The sequence below is a fragment of the Etheostoma cragini genome, chromosome 10 (genome assembly GCF_013103735.1).
Source record: "Etheostoma cragini isolate CJK2018 chromosome 10, CSU_Ecrag_1.0, whole genome shotgun sequence".
Lineage (NCBI taxonomy): Eukaryota > Metazoa > Chordata > Actinopteri > Perciformes > Percidae > Etheostoma > Etheostoma cragini.
The window spans coordinates 13,735,103-13,755,973 of NC_048416.1; the positions used below are offsets into that span (position 1 = coordinate 13,735,103).

Below are 20,871 nucleotides of genomic sequence, written 5' to 3' on the forward strand. Positions count from 1 at the left end.
GTCAACTTTCAAAATTCTCTATTGGTTTTAACTCATAATATAAAATGTAATCAGCTTTGACGTTTTGCTGATTCAGTGCCCCTTCCTAAATGAATTTGTGTTCAATCAAATGACGACACATCAAATATAAGATCCCAGAAGTAGACTAGCCCAGAAAAGGTGTTTATCATGCACAAAGTGTCAGGGGAAGAGGGACTTAAAAGAGGCCCAGCAGTTCATTTTTAACCTGGGGCCCCTCTAACTTTATCTGGCCTCGCTGTATCATTGTTTCCTTTACATTTATACATGGAATGATTCTGTCCACTTCCTCAATAAACTGGAAACCTTGCATACTTAAGTCAATGTGTTGTACTCACCTCTGTAGATGGTGGCAATACCTTACTCACAGTGCACTGTAATGACTGTTTTGATAAAACTACAGTAAATATCTTTAATGTAAGTTGAGGTCCATCGTAACACTCTTTGAAGGATCGATGTTGTAAATGGTTTTATATTTCTTGCTGTTGTTTAGGTGATTTTTCTTTTGTTCTCAGTTAGCCAACATTCTCGTGTTTTCTCCGTATCATCGTGAGTTTTCCTCTACCTGTCCCCTCTCTGATTTAGGGACTCAGAAGTTTTTTTAAACCAAAAGCAGGCCACGGAATTTCCCTTTTGCTAAATGTTCTGCCTCTTAAAAATCAAATGCTGTTTTATTCTCAATCATAAGAACACATGAAAAAAACAGCTACAATACTTCCTTGTGAAGTGTGATGTCACACTCATTAAAAAGCTCCTACACAGGCACCTTGTGATACGATACTGTTACTAGGATTGTCTTTTGCCAAAGCCAGAGATTCTATGATGAGCATGTCAAATGTCCAAGTCACAGATGCTTTATGTCACAGAGGTAGCAATGTGGTACTGTTTCTCAGTCATTTTTTCACCATGCAACAACATTCCTTTATTAAATGAAACCCATTATTTCTCAGCTAAACACGTTAAAGATTGGCATCCAAACATTCTGGTAGAACAGAGTAATAGGTGATTAATATTAACATGGTCTATGCAAATGACAGCTTCCCAAATGCAAACATACTCCAGCTATTTATCTGATAACATTCAACATCCATTTCCAAAAGATAGGAGCCCATTCTCTTAATGCATGGAAACCGATTCCTAACAGTGGTTCCTTTGGAGAGAACACCCTCTGGTTTCAATTGTGGAAAGAATGCGCCTCTTGGTGGTGACAGTGGAAAAGTGCAGTTATTTGTGTGCTGTTCCTCTCAAGGAGAACGTTTGAGAATGTAGCTGATTGGGACACTTCTCTTTGATTCTAGCATACATGGCTGTGTATTCACGGTGACGTTTGTCTCCTGGTTGAGGGTAAACGTGTTGGTCCACGTGAAGCATTCTCTGTCCTGAAGCAGGTCAGAGGAGAAGAGTGTTCATCGATCCCGATGTATTTACAACCACAAAACTGTACAGTGTCCACGATTTAGAGCCAGTACTGTTTTTGAATTTTATGTGACAGAAAGATTAGACGACTGGAAGTAGGACTGGCTTTACTGTGTGTCTGGGACACCTGCTTGACCTCTGCACTTTGGCAGACATGCTCACATGGACAACAGCACGTCCGGACCAAAACATACTTTAATTGTAAAAGACAGACGAGCAATAGCGGAAGTTATCTATTATAAAAAATTAAGCTTAGATAATGAAGAAATATATTAAATAATATACAGTTAATAATATTAACACAACTTAAATAAATGTTGGAGTACTTGGTCCCATTATTACCATGATTGTGGTTTTAGATGTTAGCTTGATCATCGGACTGATTTGCCACTTCATTTTCTTCATATCATATGTCATTTCTTCAATACTATTCTAATCACTGAAAACTATTGTACATGAGACGATTCAGAGGTCTGGAACCAGGCTGTGTGTATGTTGCATTTGAAATGAATAGCCCTCAAATGAGACACGCTGCAACATTTGCAATTCAGTGCAACAACCAATAAATACTCCAAAAAGTTGAATGACCACCTCTGTCTCAGTAATTGTCCTTGCATCTTAAACTATTGCATTGTATCCGTTTGCACAGGTGTTGGTGATATTGTGTTCATGACACCAGATTCCTCCTGAGGCACAGTTCACATTAATCAAATATTTATTTAAACATATTTTACCAGCTGAGCTGAGCTGAGGCCCCGTCCTGCTCAGCTCCTGAGCCGGCAGCGCTTCCTTAATGCTTATTAATGCTGACAAAGGACAGACATCCCTCGCAGATATTTAGTTTAATGTCGTTTATTTGCATTTGAACTAAAAATAAAAGAAGGAAACAGAACAAGATTTATGTATGATGAGTCAAGATACAAACTGGAGGGATGATTAAATACATTAAACAAAAACAAAACCAGGCCACACACTGTAGTAATGCCAGAGTTACTTGTAAAAACAAAACTCCAATTAAAAATACTTGGTGTTTCCTATATAAAAAGTTTTTGGGGATAAATATTCCAAAATTCAAGCACCTTTCTCTCTGATCGTCCTGAAAGTTGTCATTCTGTGATCTGCTCAGCGGCTTTCTCACCCGGTCTCATGCAGGGGAACAGAGAGGAGAAGTTGCTTTACGTGTGTCCACTGCTAGCTGCAGTAGCATGTGTAATATTGTCCAGGTTCAGATCATTCAGTATCAGTGAGTACACTTTACTTTACTTTGCTGTGACATTCTGGCTTCCCATCCTTCACTGAAGCATTTGGTGTTCAAATGGCGGCCTGCTCAAGTGTTACAGCTACACAGGCAGGGGTGTTGGTGTCACGGCAGCTGGAGTTGTGTACTTTTATAGAAAAAAAATTCAACTTCATTCATTCACAATGATTCAAAATACATGTATAAACCTGAAAATGAGGATAACTTTTTCATTTCATTTTATTTATTTTGTAAGAACAGCGGTAATTCGTTAACATTCCTGTAAATCTGCCAGTGTTAGCCAGCCGGCTAGTTTTTGACTGTAGTCCTTCGGCGAGGTGTTAGGCAAACCATCAATTTACAATCAATTTAATTTGGTAAGTTGTTGCTAGATTTCAAAAGCGCATTAAAAACACACAAAAACACAAAACAAAAAAACACAAACAAGACACATTAAGATGACAGCAACGACAGGACAGACCATCACTCACAGAGATTGAAACAGAAAATGAGGGAAAAAAAGAAAAAAAGATGTAAAACACGAACAAGAAAGTTCACACTACTTCACAGATCAGCAGACGCGCCTAGCAAAGGGCAGATCACATGGTATGATGCAGATATTAAGAACTAAAAGGGTTCACATCTCTGTAGGTCACCTTTGGATGTTTTATGATATTTTAAATATTTAAACACTGTTTTTGTTCAACTGCAGTTTGATCATACATGTTGTTTTAGACCACTGTCACTTTGTATGGCGGTAAAGTCAAGATTCAGTTCCCCAAATACGCTTACACCTCTGACATGGTTTGAGATGTATTTTTTTAATATATATATATTCACATTTTTCCTCACTGTTTTAGGTTAACACCATTGGTGCCATTACTAACAAGATGGTTCGTAAGAAGACAAAGTGAACTGCTTAATTTAATGGCAGATTAATGGCAGTGGAGAGATTTTTGCTCTTGTATTTTAATAATTAAAGGTTCAGATTATGGCATGGACAGTCGGCATGTTTAGAAGTTATTTTTGTGTGACTTGGGCTTGTTTTTAATTTAACATTTTGAATGATATTTGTTTCTCTTTTCAGCTCTTGTTGCCACAGCTGACTTTCCAACTACAGGTTCTGCACACATTTGGCAGGTCATAAGCCACAAATCATAGAATTATTTGCAAATTACGTTGCAGTGAATATGTGCTACACAGAAAATATGCTATGAGACCTAGACTGTCAAAGAAAACATCAGTGGCGTGAAATAAGTTAAAGTAAATCAGATTATTGAAATGTAATTATATTTAAATTATTTTTATTGGATCAAACAAGGATACTGGTACAGGTGAATTACTTAATCTATGTTGAAGTACAGTTCACAGTTTCAGCCCTTCCATTTATACACAACAACACAACAAAACCCAGTCCTGTGAAGCTAAGAAACACTCTATTTGCTCCTCACTACAGATGGTTATTTTATTCCTCTTGGTTCAGTAATTGGAGTTGCATTGATGCATGTTGAGTCTCGCAGCATTAGATCCTCTTACTGATTCTTTTGAAAGTCACACTCTTCTCTCCTGGAGTGATGCAATTCTAGAGCACACAAGGAAAAGATACATACGCTTATAGATAAAAGTACAGCAAACAGTGAGTATTACTCGGCAATTGTGTTTCGTTGCTTACTTGTCTTACCATCACTAGCTTATCCTCAAGGATCTCTGCTGTGAAGTGGTACTGAGGAAACTGGATTGAAATCTTGTCGCCTTCCATAGTAACAGGAGACTACAGGTCACAAAAGGCCACAGAGGGAAATGTCCGTTGAGTTTGCTTACATAAAAACGTTAAGACAAGTCTTGGAAATTTTCTCCAGTGCCTGTTATTAACTCACCTTGAATTTAGCGCCTGTCATCGTCTCCAGCTCACATTCCTGTCCAACGGTGAACTTGTTGGACCAGGTCCAGTTGGGAAGGGTTTGTGTCCAGGTGAAGTTCTTCCCATCCTGAAGCACCTCCGTTACCACTTTGTGGTCTGTCTTGGCATTGAGAAGCCCTGTGACAGAGCAGGTGAAATTTTAAATATACTAGTTTAAATAAAAGATGACTAAAAAGTATCCATTTTTGTTTTATGTGTTAATAGAAAAATAACCTAATACCAATGACTTCCAGAAACTCCACGTAGTTGTCTTGACTCTCCAGCTCATATTTCCCAGTGAAAGCCATGACGGTGAAAGAGAGGAGACGAGGTGAGGAAGTAGTTTGAGACAAAAAAAAGGAGTGGCCTGCTGTGTCATAGTTGTTCTTTTTTACCTTCTGCCAGACATGCCTCTTCCTTTCCTCTCATCATGTGTCATACACTTGTGTGCAGGGGCGTCAGATTGGCGGGAAAACGGGGCTCATGTGAGGAGGGCCGAAAAAGGCCTTTCTACAGGGCCAAGAATTGCCCCTTACCATGTAAGTCAGAAAAATGTCAGCTGTGTTTTTCCAAGACAATTTGTTGCATAGTTTTAAAGCGCCCATATTATGCTCATTTTCAGGTTCATAATTGTATTTTGAGGTTGTACCAGAATAGGTTTCATTTTCAAAAAACACCATATTTGTGTTGTACCGCACATTGCTGCAGATCCTCTTTTCACCCTGTGTTTAGGTCTCTGTTTTAGGTACAGAGTGAGATGTCTCACTTGTTTTAGCTACAGAGTGAGACGTCTCACTTCTATAATATCTTTGGGGTTGCACATGTATGCACAGTAGCTAGGTAAGGCTCACACCAGCTAGATGACTCTTTCTCCAACTTTGGTCAGTACAACACAGGATAAGCTGGGAGACTTCTTCTAAACGAGGCCGCACTTGTGGAATACCTGCAGAACAGGAGCATGTAAGTAGTTCTTTTGTAGATTATGGTGAACTAGTGTGTATTATAGCAGTGTTTTGCCATTGAAAACAAGCTAGCTTGCAGGTGCTAGCATGCTACGGTTAGCCACCTCGTCTTGGCTAGTTACGTAGAAAGCCGTGCTGATTTCGAACAGCTCACCCGGAGACTGAAGGCAGAGGACATTCAGAAATCCTTATCTCACTCAAAACAGCACCAGAGACACAAAATAACGACCCAAATCCCATAATATTGGCACTTTAAGCTGCAATTTTTTTACCTGGCAAAAATCCAAAGTACTTACTTGCTCCCACTTGCGGTTTTTCCAGCATGTTGCAAGTCTGAGCATGTTTGGTGCAGTAAAATGCTCAGAACAAAAAAAACAGGTTTATCCTTTTTTTACATGTTATAAACATTTCAATAGAGGTCATGCATGTATTTTCAGATTAAAATAGCATCCTTAAATTGAAGCTATCACTATTGTGATTAAAGCATTTAAGGCTAAGAATTAATGTGATAAATAATCTTCCACCAGCATAAACCTTATGAACATTATCATGAGTTAACATTATGGTATGTGGTTGAGCAATTGGTGCCAGAGTTCTCCTAACTGCCTGTCTTGCACAGGGCTGCAACCAAATATTAGTTTCACTATTGGTATTCGTAAATCCGCTGATTCTTTTCTCGATTCGTCCATTTATTGTTTGGTCTATAATGAAAGATATAATAATACAAATAAAACAAAATGAATAGCTGTTTTGTCTGACCAACAATCCAAACGCCGAAGCTATTCATTTTAATGATAATGATCATCATCATAGTCAAAGAAGACTAAGAAAATCAACAAGTATTTGAAAGGCTGAAACCTTCCATAACTTCCTCACAGTTGCTGACTGAAAGTGGAAGGGACACATAAAAGGAACATGTGCTCTAAAATGAAACATTAAAGTGCTCTCACCTGAATTAGAGTTTGGACCTTTTCAGGAGAGCAGCCCCCTTTTGGATTGAATGTGTGTTTGTTGGTTTGGTTGCACTCAGTTACTCTTCTAATTAGAACCTGCACTCACCTTCTAACCTTGTTTATCCTCCAGACACCCTATTAGTATTTATTTATTTATGAAGTTTCTGTTCCTCTCATTGCTTGAAGAAAAACTGTTATCAGACATCTAATATCTCAGTCATGAATACAAATACCAGCCTGGCTACTTTGAGCAAATCAAGATGTAAAGATAACACTGTATGTTTAGCATAAAACACAACTCCATGAAAAAAAGCTTGCATTCTGTCATCCTCCATGACACAAAAACGAAGCATGATAATGAAAACACATTCATTTTTAAACCTAATACTAGGTTTTATCTGCAACATTTAAATCAGTATCATTAGGAGCGTCCATCTTTGAACAGCTGTTTAATCCTCCTTAATTGGTGAGTGAACAAAGTCTTGCGTACTGCTGGTTGCTTTAGGACTGAAGTTACATTTGTGGTGAGACACACTGTACGTGCTTTTTGTTATCTTTGGACGTAAGCAGTCACCTCCAGGCTGGATAAACTGATCAGGCGGGCCGGCTCTGTGGTCGGCATGAAGCTGGACTTACTGGTGGCAGAGAGGAGGACACTGGACAAACTGCTGGACATTATTGACAATGCCAGCCACCCCCTGCACACCGTCATCAGCACCCAGAGGAGCCTGTTCAGTCGAAAGTTGCTGCTTCCCAAGTGTAGGACCAACCGACTCAAGGACTCCTTTGTCCCTCATGCCATCAGACTGTACAACTCGGTGGAAGGAGGATATAGGACAGAGAGGACAATACATACATACATAGACTATTTTTGACTGATAATGTATGGTTAATGTCCTTTTATAGCCGAATGTTCTTATTGCTATTCTTATTATTATTATTAACAGTACTGTTTTAATTGTTATCTTTATACTGTCTTCTATATACTACTATTACATACTATACTTACAGTAGCAAACAGACATGACACTATTCTAACAATTATTATTATTATTATTGTTAAATTGTCACAGATATATTGTCTTTTGAAAATGTATGCACATAAATCATTCTGAGTAGCGTAATGGCCCCTTTTTTATATACATAATTCAAGCAATGTGCAACAAAAGAAATTCACCACAAATACAAACAAAAACCAATTACCCTCCATAGTTTGGCATCTGTGCCTAATAGACAGCTTGGGATAATAGTTGTATTTCCAACAGACTTTGAAGGCACCATATGTGTCTTCCTGCAAGGACTTCAGTTGATCCAGCTATGGACAGCTTAGTCTGGATCTGGGATGTTTACATTTGTGACAAATGGCCTCCACATCTCTAAAGAAAGCCTTAGCAGAAATGCTGGATCACTTGAGTCTAAGCCACCTTTGGTTGTTGTTCTGCTCCAAGCTGCTGAGAGAAGATCTGCTGAGAGATCAGCGGTCCACTGTGAGCGCCCTGGTGGCTGATCGAGGATGGTTCTCTGTCAGTGGCTGTGAAGATAACTGCAACTTTCTGGCACATAGTCTAGGTAAAGTTTAATTATTTTTTACCATAAACCGTTGTGTACTTATATACAGTTTCAGGAAGAACAGAAAACATATAAGCCTGTGCCTATCAAGCTGCAGAACATGCCAAATAATCAATGATAAAGGACACTTTACAACATAAACCAAATGGATTATACGCCTAGACTTCCGGGTAGCAACTCAAACATTTGTTGGTTGCTTTTGAGCACCGGACTTAAAAGGCCAATCCCTGCTCGCTGAAAACCATGACTGATTGTTTACATGTGTTGTATTCAGAGTTTAGTCAAAGTTTAACATGCCAATCCTTTAAGAGCTGTAATTCTTTTCAGAAATCAATCTTTTTTAAGAAGTAAGTGGTTAACTGTAAGTAAAGTGGAGCTCCCCACCTTGATTTGCAAAATTCCTGATTTCAGTCCAGCCATGGACCTTTGTTGAGACAAAGAGAAACCCAAACTCTTGACTATCTTTTGGAAATACTATACCAGAGGTAGTGTGTCCAACTGTCTTAAGTTAAATTCCAACATATTTTTAAAATAAAATATTAAAATATAATATTGTGTCTTCTTATTTTGGCAGTCATGGAGGCTGGATGATAATCCTTTATGCCTGATTTCAGCAGCAGTAGGTCATTCCTTTGTTTCATCTATTGTAGAAAATGATTTGTATTATTAGTTTTTGAATATATTATTAAACGCTAGTTTGTTTGTTTCAGCGGGTAGTTTGTGCCTCTTATCTCATCCTCTTTCAATTTTAAGACTTGTGGATTGATCAGTAATTTCAAAAGTCAATATATTTCTTTTTAATTTTTTGAAAATCAAGCTTTAATACCTCAATTGGAAAAACTAAAGTTAATTTACAATAAATTGACAATTGTATTTCAACCTGTCACAGATGCCGTCCCCCTCCCGTTAGACATATGTATAAAACATGTATAGTCAAAGTACTCACAAGTGAAATATCCTCTGTGGGTGAATGGATGAAAGTTGTAATGTTGCATTTTACAGCAAATAAAAACTAGGCAGATTTAGTTTTTTCTTTGAATTAACAGATGGTCTTACAATATTTCAGTGCAAAGGGTCCCAAACTTACAATTATTTGTTTCCGCTTTTGTAAAGTAGCCTACAGTCTGGAGCTAGTCATCTTGAATAAGGTATCTTTGGCTTACGCTGGGTTTTCAAGGAAAGGTCAGCTTCATGTACCAGTTTGGCTCTTGGGAGTAACACATGGAGAGACTGTACCATGCACTACATCCCTGTAGGACCCCTACTGGACATTACAGTAACTTCCGGAAAGTTAGACCAAGCTTATCTGCCACACTGGATCTGTACAAGCAAGCAAACATCATATAATAAAATGAAATGTAACAACTTTGTTTGATAGTATGTCTATAAAAACCTACCTAGTGGGTGTTGACAGACAGCGGAGCACGCAGCCGGCACACAGCGGAGCCGATGCACAGCCGTTCCGCATCCTGTGAAATTTGGGGGTTAGGTGCCTCAAGGGACGGTAACCCATGAACACCCTGGTGGACGCCGGTGGTCAGGGAAGCCGTCCGACAGAAGAAGGAGTCTTTCCGGGATATGTTATTCCAATGGGCTCCAGAGGGAGTTGCAAGGTAATGAAGGGCCCAAAGGGCTGCCGCCTCTGCCCTGAAAGCAGCAAAGCAGCGGGTGTGGGAGAAGTTCGGAGAAGACATGGAGAAGGACTGTTGGTGGAAAACCGTTCGCCACCACAGGAGGGGGAAGTGGGGAACCATCCTAGCTGTATACAATAAGGATGGTTTGCTTTTGACATCAACTGAGGAGGTAATAGGGCAGTGTAAGGAACACTTTGAGGAACTCCTAAATCCAGCTAATACGCCCTATGTGGTAGAGGCAGAGCTGGAGGATAATGAGGGATCGTCGTCAATTTCCCTGGTGGAAGTCGATGAGATAGTTAAACAACTCCACAGCGGCAAAACCCTAAGAATTGATGGGATCTGTCCAGAAATGCTGAAAGATCTGGGTGTGGAGGGGCTGTCTTGCTTAACACTCCTCTTCAACATTGTGTAGAAGTCTGGGACAGTGCCAAAGGAGTGGCAGACCTGGGTGGTGGTTCCCCTCTTCAAACAGAGGGTGTGTGCCAATTACAGGGGTTTCACACTTCGCAGCCTCCTTGGTAAAGGACAACGGATCAGATCTTCAATCTTGCAAGGATCCTGGGATTATGCCCAACTGGTCTACACGTGTTTTGTGGATCTGGAGAAGGCGTATGACCAGGTCCCCTGGGAGACACTGTTAGAGGTGCTGTGGGATTATGGGGTTAGGGGTTCCCTTCTTGTGACCATCCCATCTGGGCTGCGCTTTGTCACCAATCCTGTTTGGAGTATTTATGGACAGGATATCGAGGCATAGTTAGGGTGGGGAGGGTTTGCAGTTTGGTGGGCTGGGGATGTCATCGCTGCTTTTTGCAGACGATGTAGTCCTGATGGCATCATCGGCCTGTGACCTTCAGCACTCACTGGATTGGTTTGCAGCCGAGTGTGAAGCAGCTGGGATGAGGATCAGCCCCTCTAAATCTGAGACCATGGTCTTCAGCAGGAAACCGATGGAGTGCTTTGGTAAGGATGCCTCCTAGAGGCCTCCCTAGGGAGGTGCTACTGGCACGTCCAGCCAGGAGGAGGCCTCTGGGAAGACCCTGGACTACGTGAAGGGATTATAATTCCAACCTGCCCTGGACACGCCTTAGGATCCCCCAGTCGGAGCTGGTTGATGTGACTCGGGAAAGGGAAGTTTGAGGTCCCCTGCTAGAGCTGCTAGCCCCACGACCCCCCAATACTGGATAAGCAAATGAAGATGGATGGATGGATGTTAATATACCAAGACCACCAAAGCATTCCTAACACCTTGTTTATCTGATCCCTCGTGATCCTGCTCTACAACAGCATTGCTGTCCCCATTTTAATTCAAAAGTCAGACAGAAATGTTAGCTGTTGTAACCTTCAATATTATTTGTGCTGAGGGTTTCCCACACAGACATAAAAAAGGAATTATCCAGGGGACACAACATAATCCAAACGCCATACCCAGAGAAGTCGCTGAAAAAGCGCAAACATTTTATCCTCATAGCCGACAAGGATCTTGCAGAAATTTACCCTGAGGTATGGTTTAACTGGCTTTCAACTATGGAGCGCATTGTGGTCCAGAGATAGATAAACTGGAATAACAAATAACTACAACCAGAAGAGGGTTATCTTAGCTCAGCATAAAGACTGGAAAAAGGGTAACCGCTAGCCTGGCTCTGTCCAAGGATAATAAAATCTGCCAACCAGCCCCTAAAGATCACTAATAGTCTGCCACATAACCTCTCGTAAAACCACATTTTGTTTTTACACTGTGTTTTACGTAAGAATTAAACACATAGACAAAACATCATAACAGAGCCACACTAGCTAATTCCTCCTGCTTCCAGTGTTTATGCTAAGCTAAGCTAACTGTCTTCTGACTTACGGGACAGACATGAGAGAGGTATTGATCTTCTCACATAACTCTTGTCAAGGAAACAAAATGTCAAACTATTCCTTTAACATATCACGTCCAGTAATTTCATTTATTTCGTGAAATACAGCCCCTATATGTTACTTTAGCTCCCTGATTGAGGATCTCTTTAATATAAATTAGAACATTGACAGATTTTTCTTTATCTTATTTCACAAATTGTGCATGACTAATCACATTTTAAAAATTCAACCTGACAAAAAGTCTAATTCTGCCTTTTTTTAAATAGAAATTAAAGCTCATATACCTGGGTAATGACCCAAACTTCTTCAAAGTGTTCATTTAAAACCAGACAGTCATTTCCAGCTCACACTCCGACATGAATCTGAAACATTGTGAACCTCTGCAATTCGAAAAGGTCAGTAGTTATAAAATACTGTTACAATAGTGTATTTATGCCACCTGTGCACCACCCTTATTAATCTACAATGTCAATCTTGTCACACTCTTGTGTTTTGAATGAAAAACAGAAAACCTCTAAATCAACTAAATATAAATATTTAGTTTTTCTGCATTTTATTTCAGATGACTAACACTGGTGATATTCTGGTGATTTATGCTAACACACTGAATGTGATGAGTATTTAGAAGGACTACAAATGTATGAAGTCATAAGATCTGCAGTGGATTTTTCACACTCCCATTGATCATCTCAATATGGTTGGTATGACTGGTAACCATTTAATAAATTCACAAATCTCTGTTGTTCTGGTGCTCAGGCTGTCTGACCCAAATGCACAAAAGAAATCGCTCGCAGAATACTGGCACACGAATGTTAACATGGGTGCCACTGTGTACTGTCTTTCTGTGGAACTTTCAGGGTGACAACACACTTTTAACAACTCCCATATTGACAACGGCAGTGCATAATGTTAGCGTCACTTTTTCCACATTAACCCTTCACAAGAAAATCCCAACTTAAATAGTCTCAGAGCATTTTGCTTAGAGGAAACTCAATACAATATGTCACACCATGCTAAAAACGTCTTTGCAGACACTATCAAAAGCCATAGACTATATTGTATTACATTGCTGTAGGCTGTTAATTTACCACTTCTAATCAGAGGCAGATGATAACATCAGCCCTGAGAACGTCGGTCTCCTCGGCTGTGAACAGCTCCTGGCGTGCGCCAGGAAAAATACGCCGCAATGGAACAAGCATGCCTGCTTTTAAAGTGAATGTGATATTCCAACACAAAGAAAGCAAAAGGAAAGGTAAAATACATGCATCTGGTGGAATTTTCTTTGGCACCAGAGCGATCCCAGTAGTGCAACGTCAAGGATATAGACTATAGAGAGCCGTCGTCACGATTTCTAATATTGATATTCTGAATTTCTGAACATCGAACATACAAATGAGATGATATCTGATGATTGTGTGCACAGCAGATAAACCAGGTTATACTTTATTTTCACAACATACCATGACGATATCAAGTGACAACAGAAAGGTGATCATTTGTCTTATATTATCACACACTTTTTACATGAGCCAGGTTCTTTGTCAGATGTTTACAGGGCATACATGGACTTTTGACTGAAGGGAAGGCTATTAGGGTTCTGACAGTATGTCCTTTTTCCTTCAAGTGTCTTTTTTGTTTAATTAAAATGCATGCACTGGTGTCTTTACAGTCCCAAAGAGGGTGGTGAACAGTAAATTTGATTAACTGTCTTGAACCCCTTACTGTTCAATGAAAGAAACCAGTCAACCACATATACAGTAACATAGGAAAAATACCTCTGATAAAGCAGCATAATCAATACTTCATTACCTTCACCTTACACTGACCACTAATGACAACAACAATCCACTATCTGATGAATGATCACAGGACCATATACAGTGAATGCAGCAAACCTTTGAAATTCTGTTTGTGACTTTAATCCTTTGAGTAACAATTCACATCTCAGTAAGACTCAACAGTCACACATTGTCATTGGGCATCATGCTGTTTTTGTTGACCACTCCCTTGTCTCTATTCTTCCCAAAGGAGAAAGAGAAAATACCACCTGTCGTCCCCTCAGCTGGTTTCCCTCCTCTTCCCTCCCCTCTCAGAGCTCCCTGCTGGAAGTCTGCAGGGCTGCCAGGCAGCAGGTTGGGTGTGGAGGGAGTTGGGGTGGTGCCCCCCCAAATGTATAATGTTTCCCCTTCAGGGCAAGGTGGAAGACCTTTGCTCAGGAAGCTGGGGCTTGGGCTGGCTGAAGAGGGCAGTGTATGCTGGCTGCCATTCAAGCAGCTAGAGTTGTGATCTGTTGAGCCTTTGCGCGAGTGTCCGGAGGAGCTGAAGTTGGAGGAGCGGTAATTGTAGGCCCTCCATCCGGGACGTTTACGATGGTGAAACTGGCATCGTAGGATGCGGATGAAGGCCAGCTTGAACTCACGATTGTAGCAGGGGTAGATGATGGGGTTGAGGCAGCTGTTAAAGTAGCCCAGCCAGAAGATCACTTTAAAGAGAAGTTCTGGTGGGCGCAGGTTCACATTAAAAGACCCTAGAAACAGTAGAATAGAGAGAGAACATGGAGGTAGTGTCATTTGTGACCAATGGCTTTGTATAGAAACCCTATATAACCGCTTAATTGTCCTGGAAACCTTTTTTTCCTTAAAAGCTCATTACTATGATGTGATCTGATATAAACATGGAATATTTTGGTAACACTTTACAATAAGGTCCACAAAAAAAGGGTAGTTACTGTTTTTGAAAGGGTAAAGAATAATTAGTTACCATTTTCAGAAGGGTAGTTAGGCCTACTCCTTTTCAGAAGTAGCCCTGCACGATATTAGAAAAAACTGACATTGCTATATATATTTTTCCCTGCAATATATATTGCGATAAGAAAAAAAATTGTGTTTAAAAGATGACATAAATAGCTCTATTTGGAAGTAATAATTAATTCTCAACTACTGTGGTGATTTTGTAGGCGAGTGCATCTACAGTGGGACTCGAATGTTTGGGCACCCCAGGTGAAATTTTTTATCAATGTGCATAAAGAAGCCAAAAAAAAAAGATGGAAAAACTTCCAAAAGGCATCAAACGACAGATTAGACATTTTGTTTTCATCATTTACACTTTCAAAATAACAGAAAACAAAAAAAAAATTCAAAAGTTTGGGCACCCAGCAGGGTTTATAGCATGCACCGCTCCCTTTGGAAAGCTGAGACCTGACAGTGTCATGGAATATTCTCAATCATTGTCTGGAAAGACCAGGTGATTTCAGTCTTAAGGTTTTAAATGCCCAGACTCATCTGACTTTACCCAACAATCAGTACCATGGCTTCTTCTAAGCAGTTGTCTAGACAACTGAAACTGAAAATAGTTGACGCTCACAAAGCAGGACAAGGCTATAAGAACATAGCAAAGCGTTTTCAGATGCCAATATCCTCTGTTTGGAATGTAATTAAGAAACGGCAGTCATAAGGAACAGTGGAAGGTAAAGCAAGATCGCTAACTTAATGACATCTGTGAAAAAGCTGGAGTTAAAGAGAGGATGGCTTCTACAAATGGATAATGATCCTAAACACACCTCAAAATTCACGATGGATTACATCAAGAGGTGTAAACTGAAGGTTTTGCCATGGCCTTCACAAACTCCTGACCCCAACATAATTGAAAATCTATGGCTAGACCTTAAAAGAGCAGTGCATGGCAGACAGCCCAGAAATCTCAAAGAACTGGAAGACTTTTGTAAGTAAGAATGTGCGAAGATACCTCAAAGAAGAATTGAAAGGCTGGCTACAAGAAAACGTTTACAAGCTGTGATACTTGCCAAAGGGGGCAGTAAAAGGTATTAACTCTGCAGGGTGCCCAAACCTTTGCAGTCGCTATTTTTTTGTTTTCTGTAATTTTGAAAGCGTAAATGATGGAAATAAAATCTCAATTTTTGTGACATATTATACGAATGTCTAATCTGTCATTTGATGCCTTTTGGAGATTTTTCCATCTTTCCTTGGCTTCTTTATCCACATTAATACACATTTTTACTTGGTATTGATCAAACACATGGTCAAACTCTCACATTATATCAATACGTCATGATCAGGGATGTACTCATCCAACTTTTTCTCTTCTGATGCAGATACCTGAGTATTGATGCAATACCAGTGCTCTTATTTTCTCAAAGAGGTTTCTACCTCTTACTGCATAAAAGTGATTGGAATATTTCCATGTAAGGTAACATACGGCAAAGAATTGCTGTTGAACTAAAAACTAAGCTGCTGGCCTGTTGTGACACAATGACTATAACAGATTGGCTCGCTATTGGAAACACTGAAATGACTCTGAAGAAAATGTATTCAATCTGGATTGGTTACATCATGGCCGATATCCAGTCTTTTTACTTATGCCAGTATCAGATCAGAGCATCCCTGCTCATAATACATTGATGTTTTGTCCAGTAGGTGGAAGCATTTATTAAAAAATAAGATCTTTACAGTCAGACAGCATGGAGACAGGATGTGGAGCGCTGAGGAAAGCCAATTTTACATGTTATTTATCATTAAAGAAAGACCTTGTATAGAAGGCATTCAATCAGAAGCATAAAAGTGCTGCCTTTTTTTCAAAAACCAATGCAGCCGCCCTGTCACAGTTCATCGAGGAACTTTCAAAAGAATACAGAGAGAGTAGGATGACCCTGAATCCATTTTTAGATGAATACACTGAGACATGCTTCGTTTTGAGCAAAGGGTAGACAGTTAAAAGGAAATGCACCTTTTCTCTGAGAGTGAATGGATAGCTTACCACCACGACAGTATAGCTGGAGTTGTGTGGGCATGAGTGTGAGTTTGGGGAGTCTGTTGTATGTAACACCCAACATGACTTTTTTTCTACATTTAGAGGCAATCCTAATGATGGACACGACAACATTGTTAAATATTCTGAAACAGACTTGTCATGTATGCTAATGAGTTGAGTCTGGCCTGTGTTAAATTGCTTTAATCTACCCTTTTGGTACCTTTACTCCCCCTGTGGCCAAGCTTTAAGAGAGGGAGAATATCTCACAAGCTAATGAGGGGGGAAGCCTGAAGTTAAAAACACAGCAAGGGTGAGAATATTGTGAAAGAAAGACTTTGTGCGTGCTCGTGAGTGGGCAGATGTGAGTCAAACTGTTTCTTTACACAACCCACATTCCTAAATTGATATCACATTACTGAAAAGACTGAGGATGCACTATAATCTCAGGCTCTCATGTGTGAAATTACCTCTGGTAAGATATTACAGGAAGACAGATAAACACCTCAGCTTGCTTCTTTACCAAATATCCCATTTCCAGCTTTAACATATTTCAAGCGGTTCAATGTACGTCATACAATCTAAAACCAAACGGTTAAATGTATTATTGGTCGTGAAAATCAGTCTTAAGGGAGTTGTGTCCAGTTGGAATTAATCAGAAACATCCCACATTGTTTTTGGTTTGATGTCACAAAACCTGTGCTGCAGAACTGCAACTATTCAGAGAAAAGACACACACACACACACACACACACACACACACACACACACACACACACACACACACACACACACACACACACACACACACACACACACACACACACACACACACAATCCTCCAGTCAATTTGTTAAACAATATGAATAACTTCCAGCTTCCATTTACTTGGCTCCTAAATTACGGAACTACCATCAATCTGTGTGTGTGTGTGCTCATGCGTGCTAGTGTTAGTGCTAGGACTGCGACTATGTATTTTTTCCCATATCTATTAATCTGGCAATTTAATTGTTAGAAAAAACTGAAAGATGTACATCAAATGTTGGCCCACCCCAAGGTGACACTTTCACATTGTGTGTTTTGCCGATTAAACAGTCGCAAAACGATCAAATATATCCAAATCACACTTATCTAAAACAGACAGAAGCAGCAAATCCTCACACGTAAGAAGTCGGTACCAGAGAATCTATGGGTACTTTTAACTTGCAAATGGAATCTCATGACTTATCAGAAATAAAAATAGTTATTTTATTTTCCGTTGAATCAATTAATTGAATACTTTTTTAGCTTTATTTCATACGATGAGGAATGCATGAGTTACCTATCTATTTATTTCTTTGAATTGAATTGACTGATAAACTTGTATGTCATGGCAAGGAAAAGGCATATTCAATGGCAGAACTGACGGATTAGCTGTGGGGCCGATTTATGTGGTTCTCTTGGCTTAGTCAATAGGTGGGATGCATGGAATAAAATACTATATGCTCGGAGAATGTGCATTGCATGTATAAACCTATCAGATGGGCTACAATAGTGTCATGTGCACATGCAAACACAGCTCTGTCTGCCTCCCAGGAAGGGCCCTCTAAACATCCAGAGGCCCCAAAAGAGAGCAAAAAATATCTACATAAGCGTTGTATCAAAGTGTAGGAAACACAGAAATAAATCTGGTTGACAACAGACCTTCCTGTAGCCAAGTTTGTGTGTTTAAGTTTTGTGTGAATGTGGTCCATTTTCATCCCTTGAAAAGTGTTTATGTTGAAAAGGCTATAGTATGAACGGCAGAGGATGCGAAACAATGGTATAGTGATACCTGTGGGAGGGTTATTGTTGATGGTCTTGGCCCTTCTGTTATGATAAATGTTTGCACCTCCTTCCTGAGGACAGACATACTCACACACCACTCACTATGAAACACAGGAACATCTTAACAAAACAAGGCATCCTGTTATTCTTACTAATTGGAAGAAATGATGCCTATTCGGTGCCATGTACACACACACACACACACACACACACACACACACACACACACACACCCTGTTTCATAACACACCCATAAATATGATTAATTTGTCTTGATCTAAAAGGACAGAAGTTATTGCCCTCGCAGATTGCTTTCAATGAAACCATAGCATGAAGCTATTTCATGGAAATGGGGTTGACATCCCAGGGGCCCCCACTTTTCCCCCTGCTGCCCTGTGGCGACCTCCTTTCTTCTCCATTGCTTTGACGCTTAGCAATGTCATTATTTTTCCCCTTGAAAAACCGTTTCAATTAACCCCCGAGCGCAGAGTCCTGCCAGCTCATTTAAAAATCAACACACTCACAAACATTGTCTTGATCTAAATTTGTGATTCACTTAACTTCAATTTCAATTGGATACACTGAAGGTTTGAAGTCAAAGAAAGATGAACAAAGAAGACTTATTGTCAAGTTGAGATTAGTTTGTCAGCTTCGTTTGTTACACCCCGTCCCTTTGACAGAACGTGCAACACACACACACAACACAACACAACACACACACACACACACACACACACACAGTGTTGCTTCCAAAAAACACTTCTACATGGAAACAATTGGTTAACACATTGAAGTGTTGGTTTCTCTCACACATGGGCACACTGCTTGCAACAGTTGCTAAATGCGAGGCCTTCACAGGACTCTGTTTTTTCCGGCTGAGTTGGGAGATGAGAACAAGAGTAAAAGCCCCCCCATTGAATCGTCTTATTTTAAAAGATAAAGCAAAACATTTTCCTCCATTTTATGACAATGCTTGCATGCTCATAACAATATACGTTTTTATTTTGGTTTAGAATTGTTGTCTTTGTTTACCTATATGTAGGACTCAGACGATTTGTCAATGATTGATTATTCAGTGGACAGGAAATTAATTAGCAATAGTTTTGATAATCAACCCATCAACATTTTTTAAGCAAAATTGCCAAACATTTACTGGTCTTAGCATCTAAAATGTGAGGATTTGCTGCTTTTCCTACTCTTCCACTGTGGTAAATTGAAAGTATTGTTTTCCTTTTACACTTTGGTCAAACAAATAAGAAATATGAAAACATCACCTTGCATTTCTCAATTTATCCTGACGTTTTATAGACCAAATAATAATCAGTTAAGTGAGAAAACAACTGGCAGTATAATCAATAATGAAAATGAGTTTATTGCAGCCCCATCTGTTTGTTTTCTTAATACATGCGTCCTGTGTTCAGCTGCATGCAGCTGCTGACAGCTGGACATTATTCCTTCAGTATGTCAGCTTGAGTCTGATTTTGTTTACTTGTTGCATAATTTTCCAGGTGTTTTTTGAAGAAATGTGTCTAATTTTTTCTTACTAATGGATTCTTTTATTTATTTTTTTGTTTGTCATTTATACAAGTCTTATTATTATTATAACGAGTTATTTTTTTATTTTCATAATTGTTCTAAATTGAATCTATGCATACTATGCATAATTCCATAACCCTTTCCCTGTCAGTCAGCATGAAATATATTTCATGATAAGAAACTTTTCTATCTGGACTGAACAATGTTTAGCTGCTTAACATAAGGTTGTAATCGAGACCTGCTGGGACAGATGTGCAGCTTGCAAGGTGAGAAAGAGTGTCAATGAAAATGCATTTTTATTAAAGAGAAAATATTGAAGGTCAATAAGCATTTTTTGTTAAATTTTTGCTGCCTTTATTACATCTGGCCCCTAAAAAAGCCTTTTTTGGTCAATGCCTGCACTAGTCTCTGATTATAGCTGTGCAATTAAAATTTTACAGTGTTATTTTTTCACAATGTGACATAACAATGTATCCTGAAATAACTTTAACTTTAGATATGTCATCCTTACTGACAAAGAAAAAGCTAAGTAAAACAGCATTCAGTGAATGTGTGTGAAATGTTGGACTGTTTTTTTTCCAAGAAAGCTTGCCTGGATACTCACTTAAAAACTTTGATGTTCTGTTTTATTATCTTGAAGTCTGTATACCATACTTTTCTTCAAGTTAAAGGCGTAAAGGGAGCCACAATAATTCAGAACCTGAAAAAAAAGAATGACTCAAACTCTGGGACTGGTAGCAAAAACAAAACAACTGTTTAAAGAATTTGGATCAGATAGGCAGATCAGCTGTAAAGGCGAGAGAGTTCACATATTTCTTTAAACTGCACATGTTCTGATGTTGAGACTCAGGGGTCAGGGATCACAGTGGCTCTTGTTGGAAGGCAGCATTTAGCCTCAGTTTTCAATTTTGCTGGTTCTTTAAAAATCTCAGCACTCCTTCACACACACGCACACGCAAACAAAGCACATGTCCTGTTGCCACCGGTGCACACCGCCATCTAGAACCCCCCGCATAGGTTACATATCAGGGGCAGCACACAGAGGAAGGAGCAGGGTAATAACAAGTGTGAGACAGGAAATCCAACTCTGTGGGTGGAGGCTAATGAATACTCCGGGAGCAACAAGACGATAACAGCTGCCCAATCACACTTTTAGTATTTAAGTAATAACTTTTAGTATTCAAGTGATATATATATATATATATATATATAT

General features: G+C 39.5%; 3 protein-coding genes across 5 annotated transcripts in view; 1 reads left to right on the forward strand and 2 right to left on the reverse strand.

Annotated features, from left to right (window-relative positions):
* Nucleotides 1-4,953, reverse strand: part of LOC117951480 (gastrotropin-like) — a 20,007-nt gene extending 15,054 nt beyond the window's left edge. Inside the window, exons 1-4 of one of the 2 annotated variants that reach the window (XM_034883194.1) lie at nt 4,813-4,953; nt 4,549-4,709; nt 4,353-4,442; nt 4,168-4,253 (exon numbers count right to left, since the gene is read on the reverse strand). In XM_034883194.1, coding sequence (XP_034739085.1) covers nt 4,194-4,253; nt 4,353-4,442; nt 4,549-4,709; nt 4,813-4,879 — 378 coding nt within the window. In that variant the 5' untranslated portion in view covers nt 4,880-4,953 and the 3' untranslated portion in view covers nt 4,168-4,193. Of the gene's footprint in view, nt 1-3,958; nt 4,254-4,352; nt 4,443-4,548; nt 4,710-4,812 lie in introns of those variants that run through there. The other variant, XM_034883192.1, reaches the window with a different exon arrangement.
* ccnjl (cyclin J-like) overlaps nt 1-15,223 on the forward strand; it is a 34,857-nt gene extending 19,634 nt beyond the window's left edge. The window contains exon 7 of one of the 2 annotated variants that reach the window (XM_034883189.1): nt 15,213-15,223. The gene's annotated coding sequence lies outside the window, so the exon portion shown is untranslated. Of the gene's footprint in view, nt 1-4,163; nt 4,240-15,212 lie in introns of those variants that run through there. The other variant, XM_034883190.1, reaches the window with a different exon arrangement.
* LOC117951476 (alpha-1A adrenergic receptor-like) overlaps nt 12,961-20,871 on the reverse strand; it is a 10,984-nt gene continuing 3,073 nt past the window's right edge. Inside the window, exon 2 of the mRNA XM_034883188.1 lies at nt 12,961-14,079. Coding sequence (XP_034739079.1) covers nt 13,514-14,079 — 566 coding nt within the window. The 3' untranslated portion in view covers nt 12,961-13,513. The remainder of the gene's footprint in view (nt 14,080-20,871) is intronic.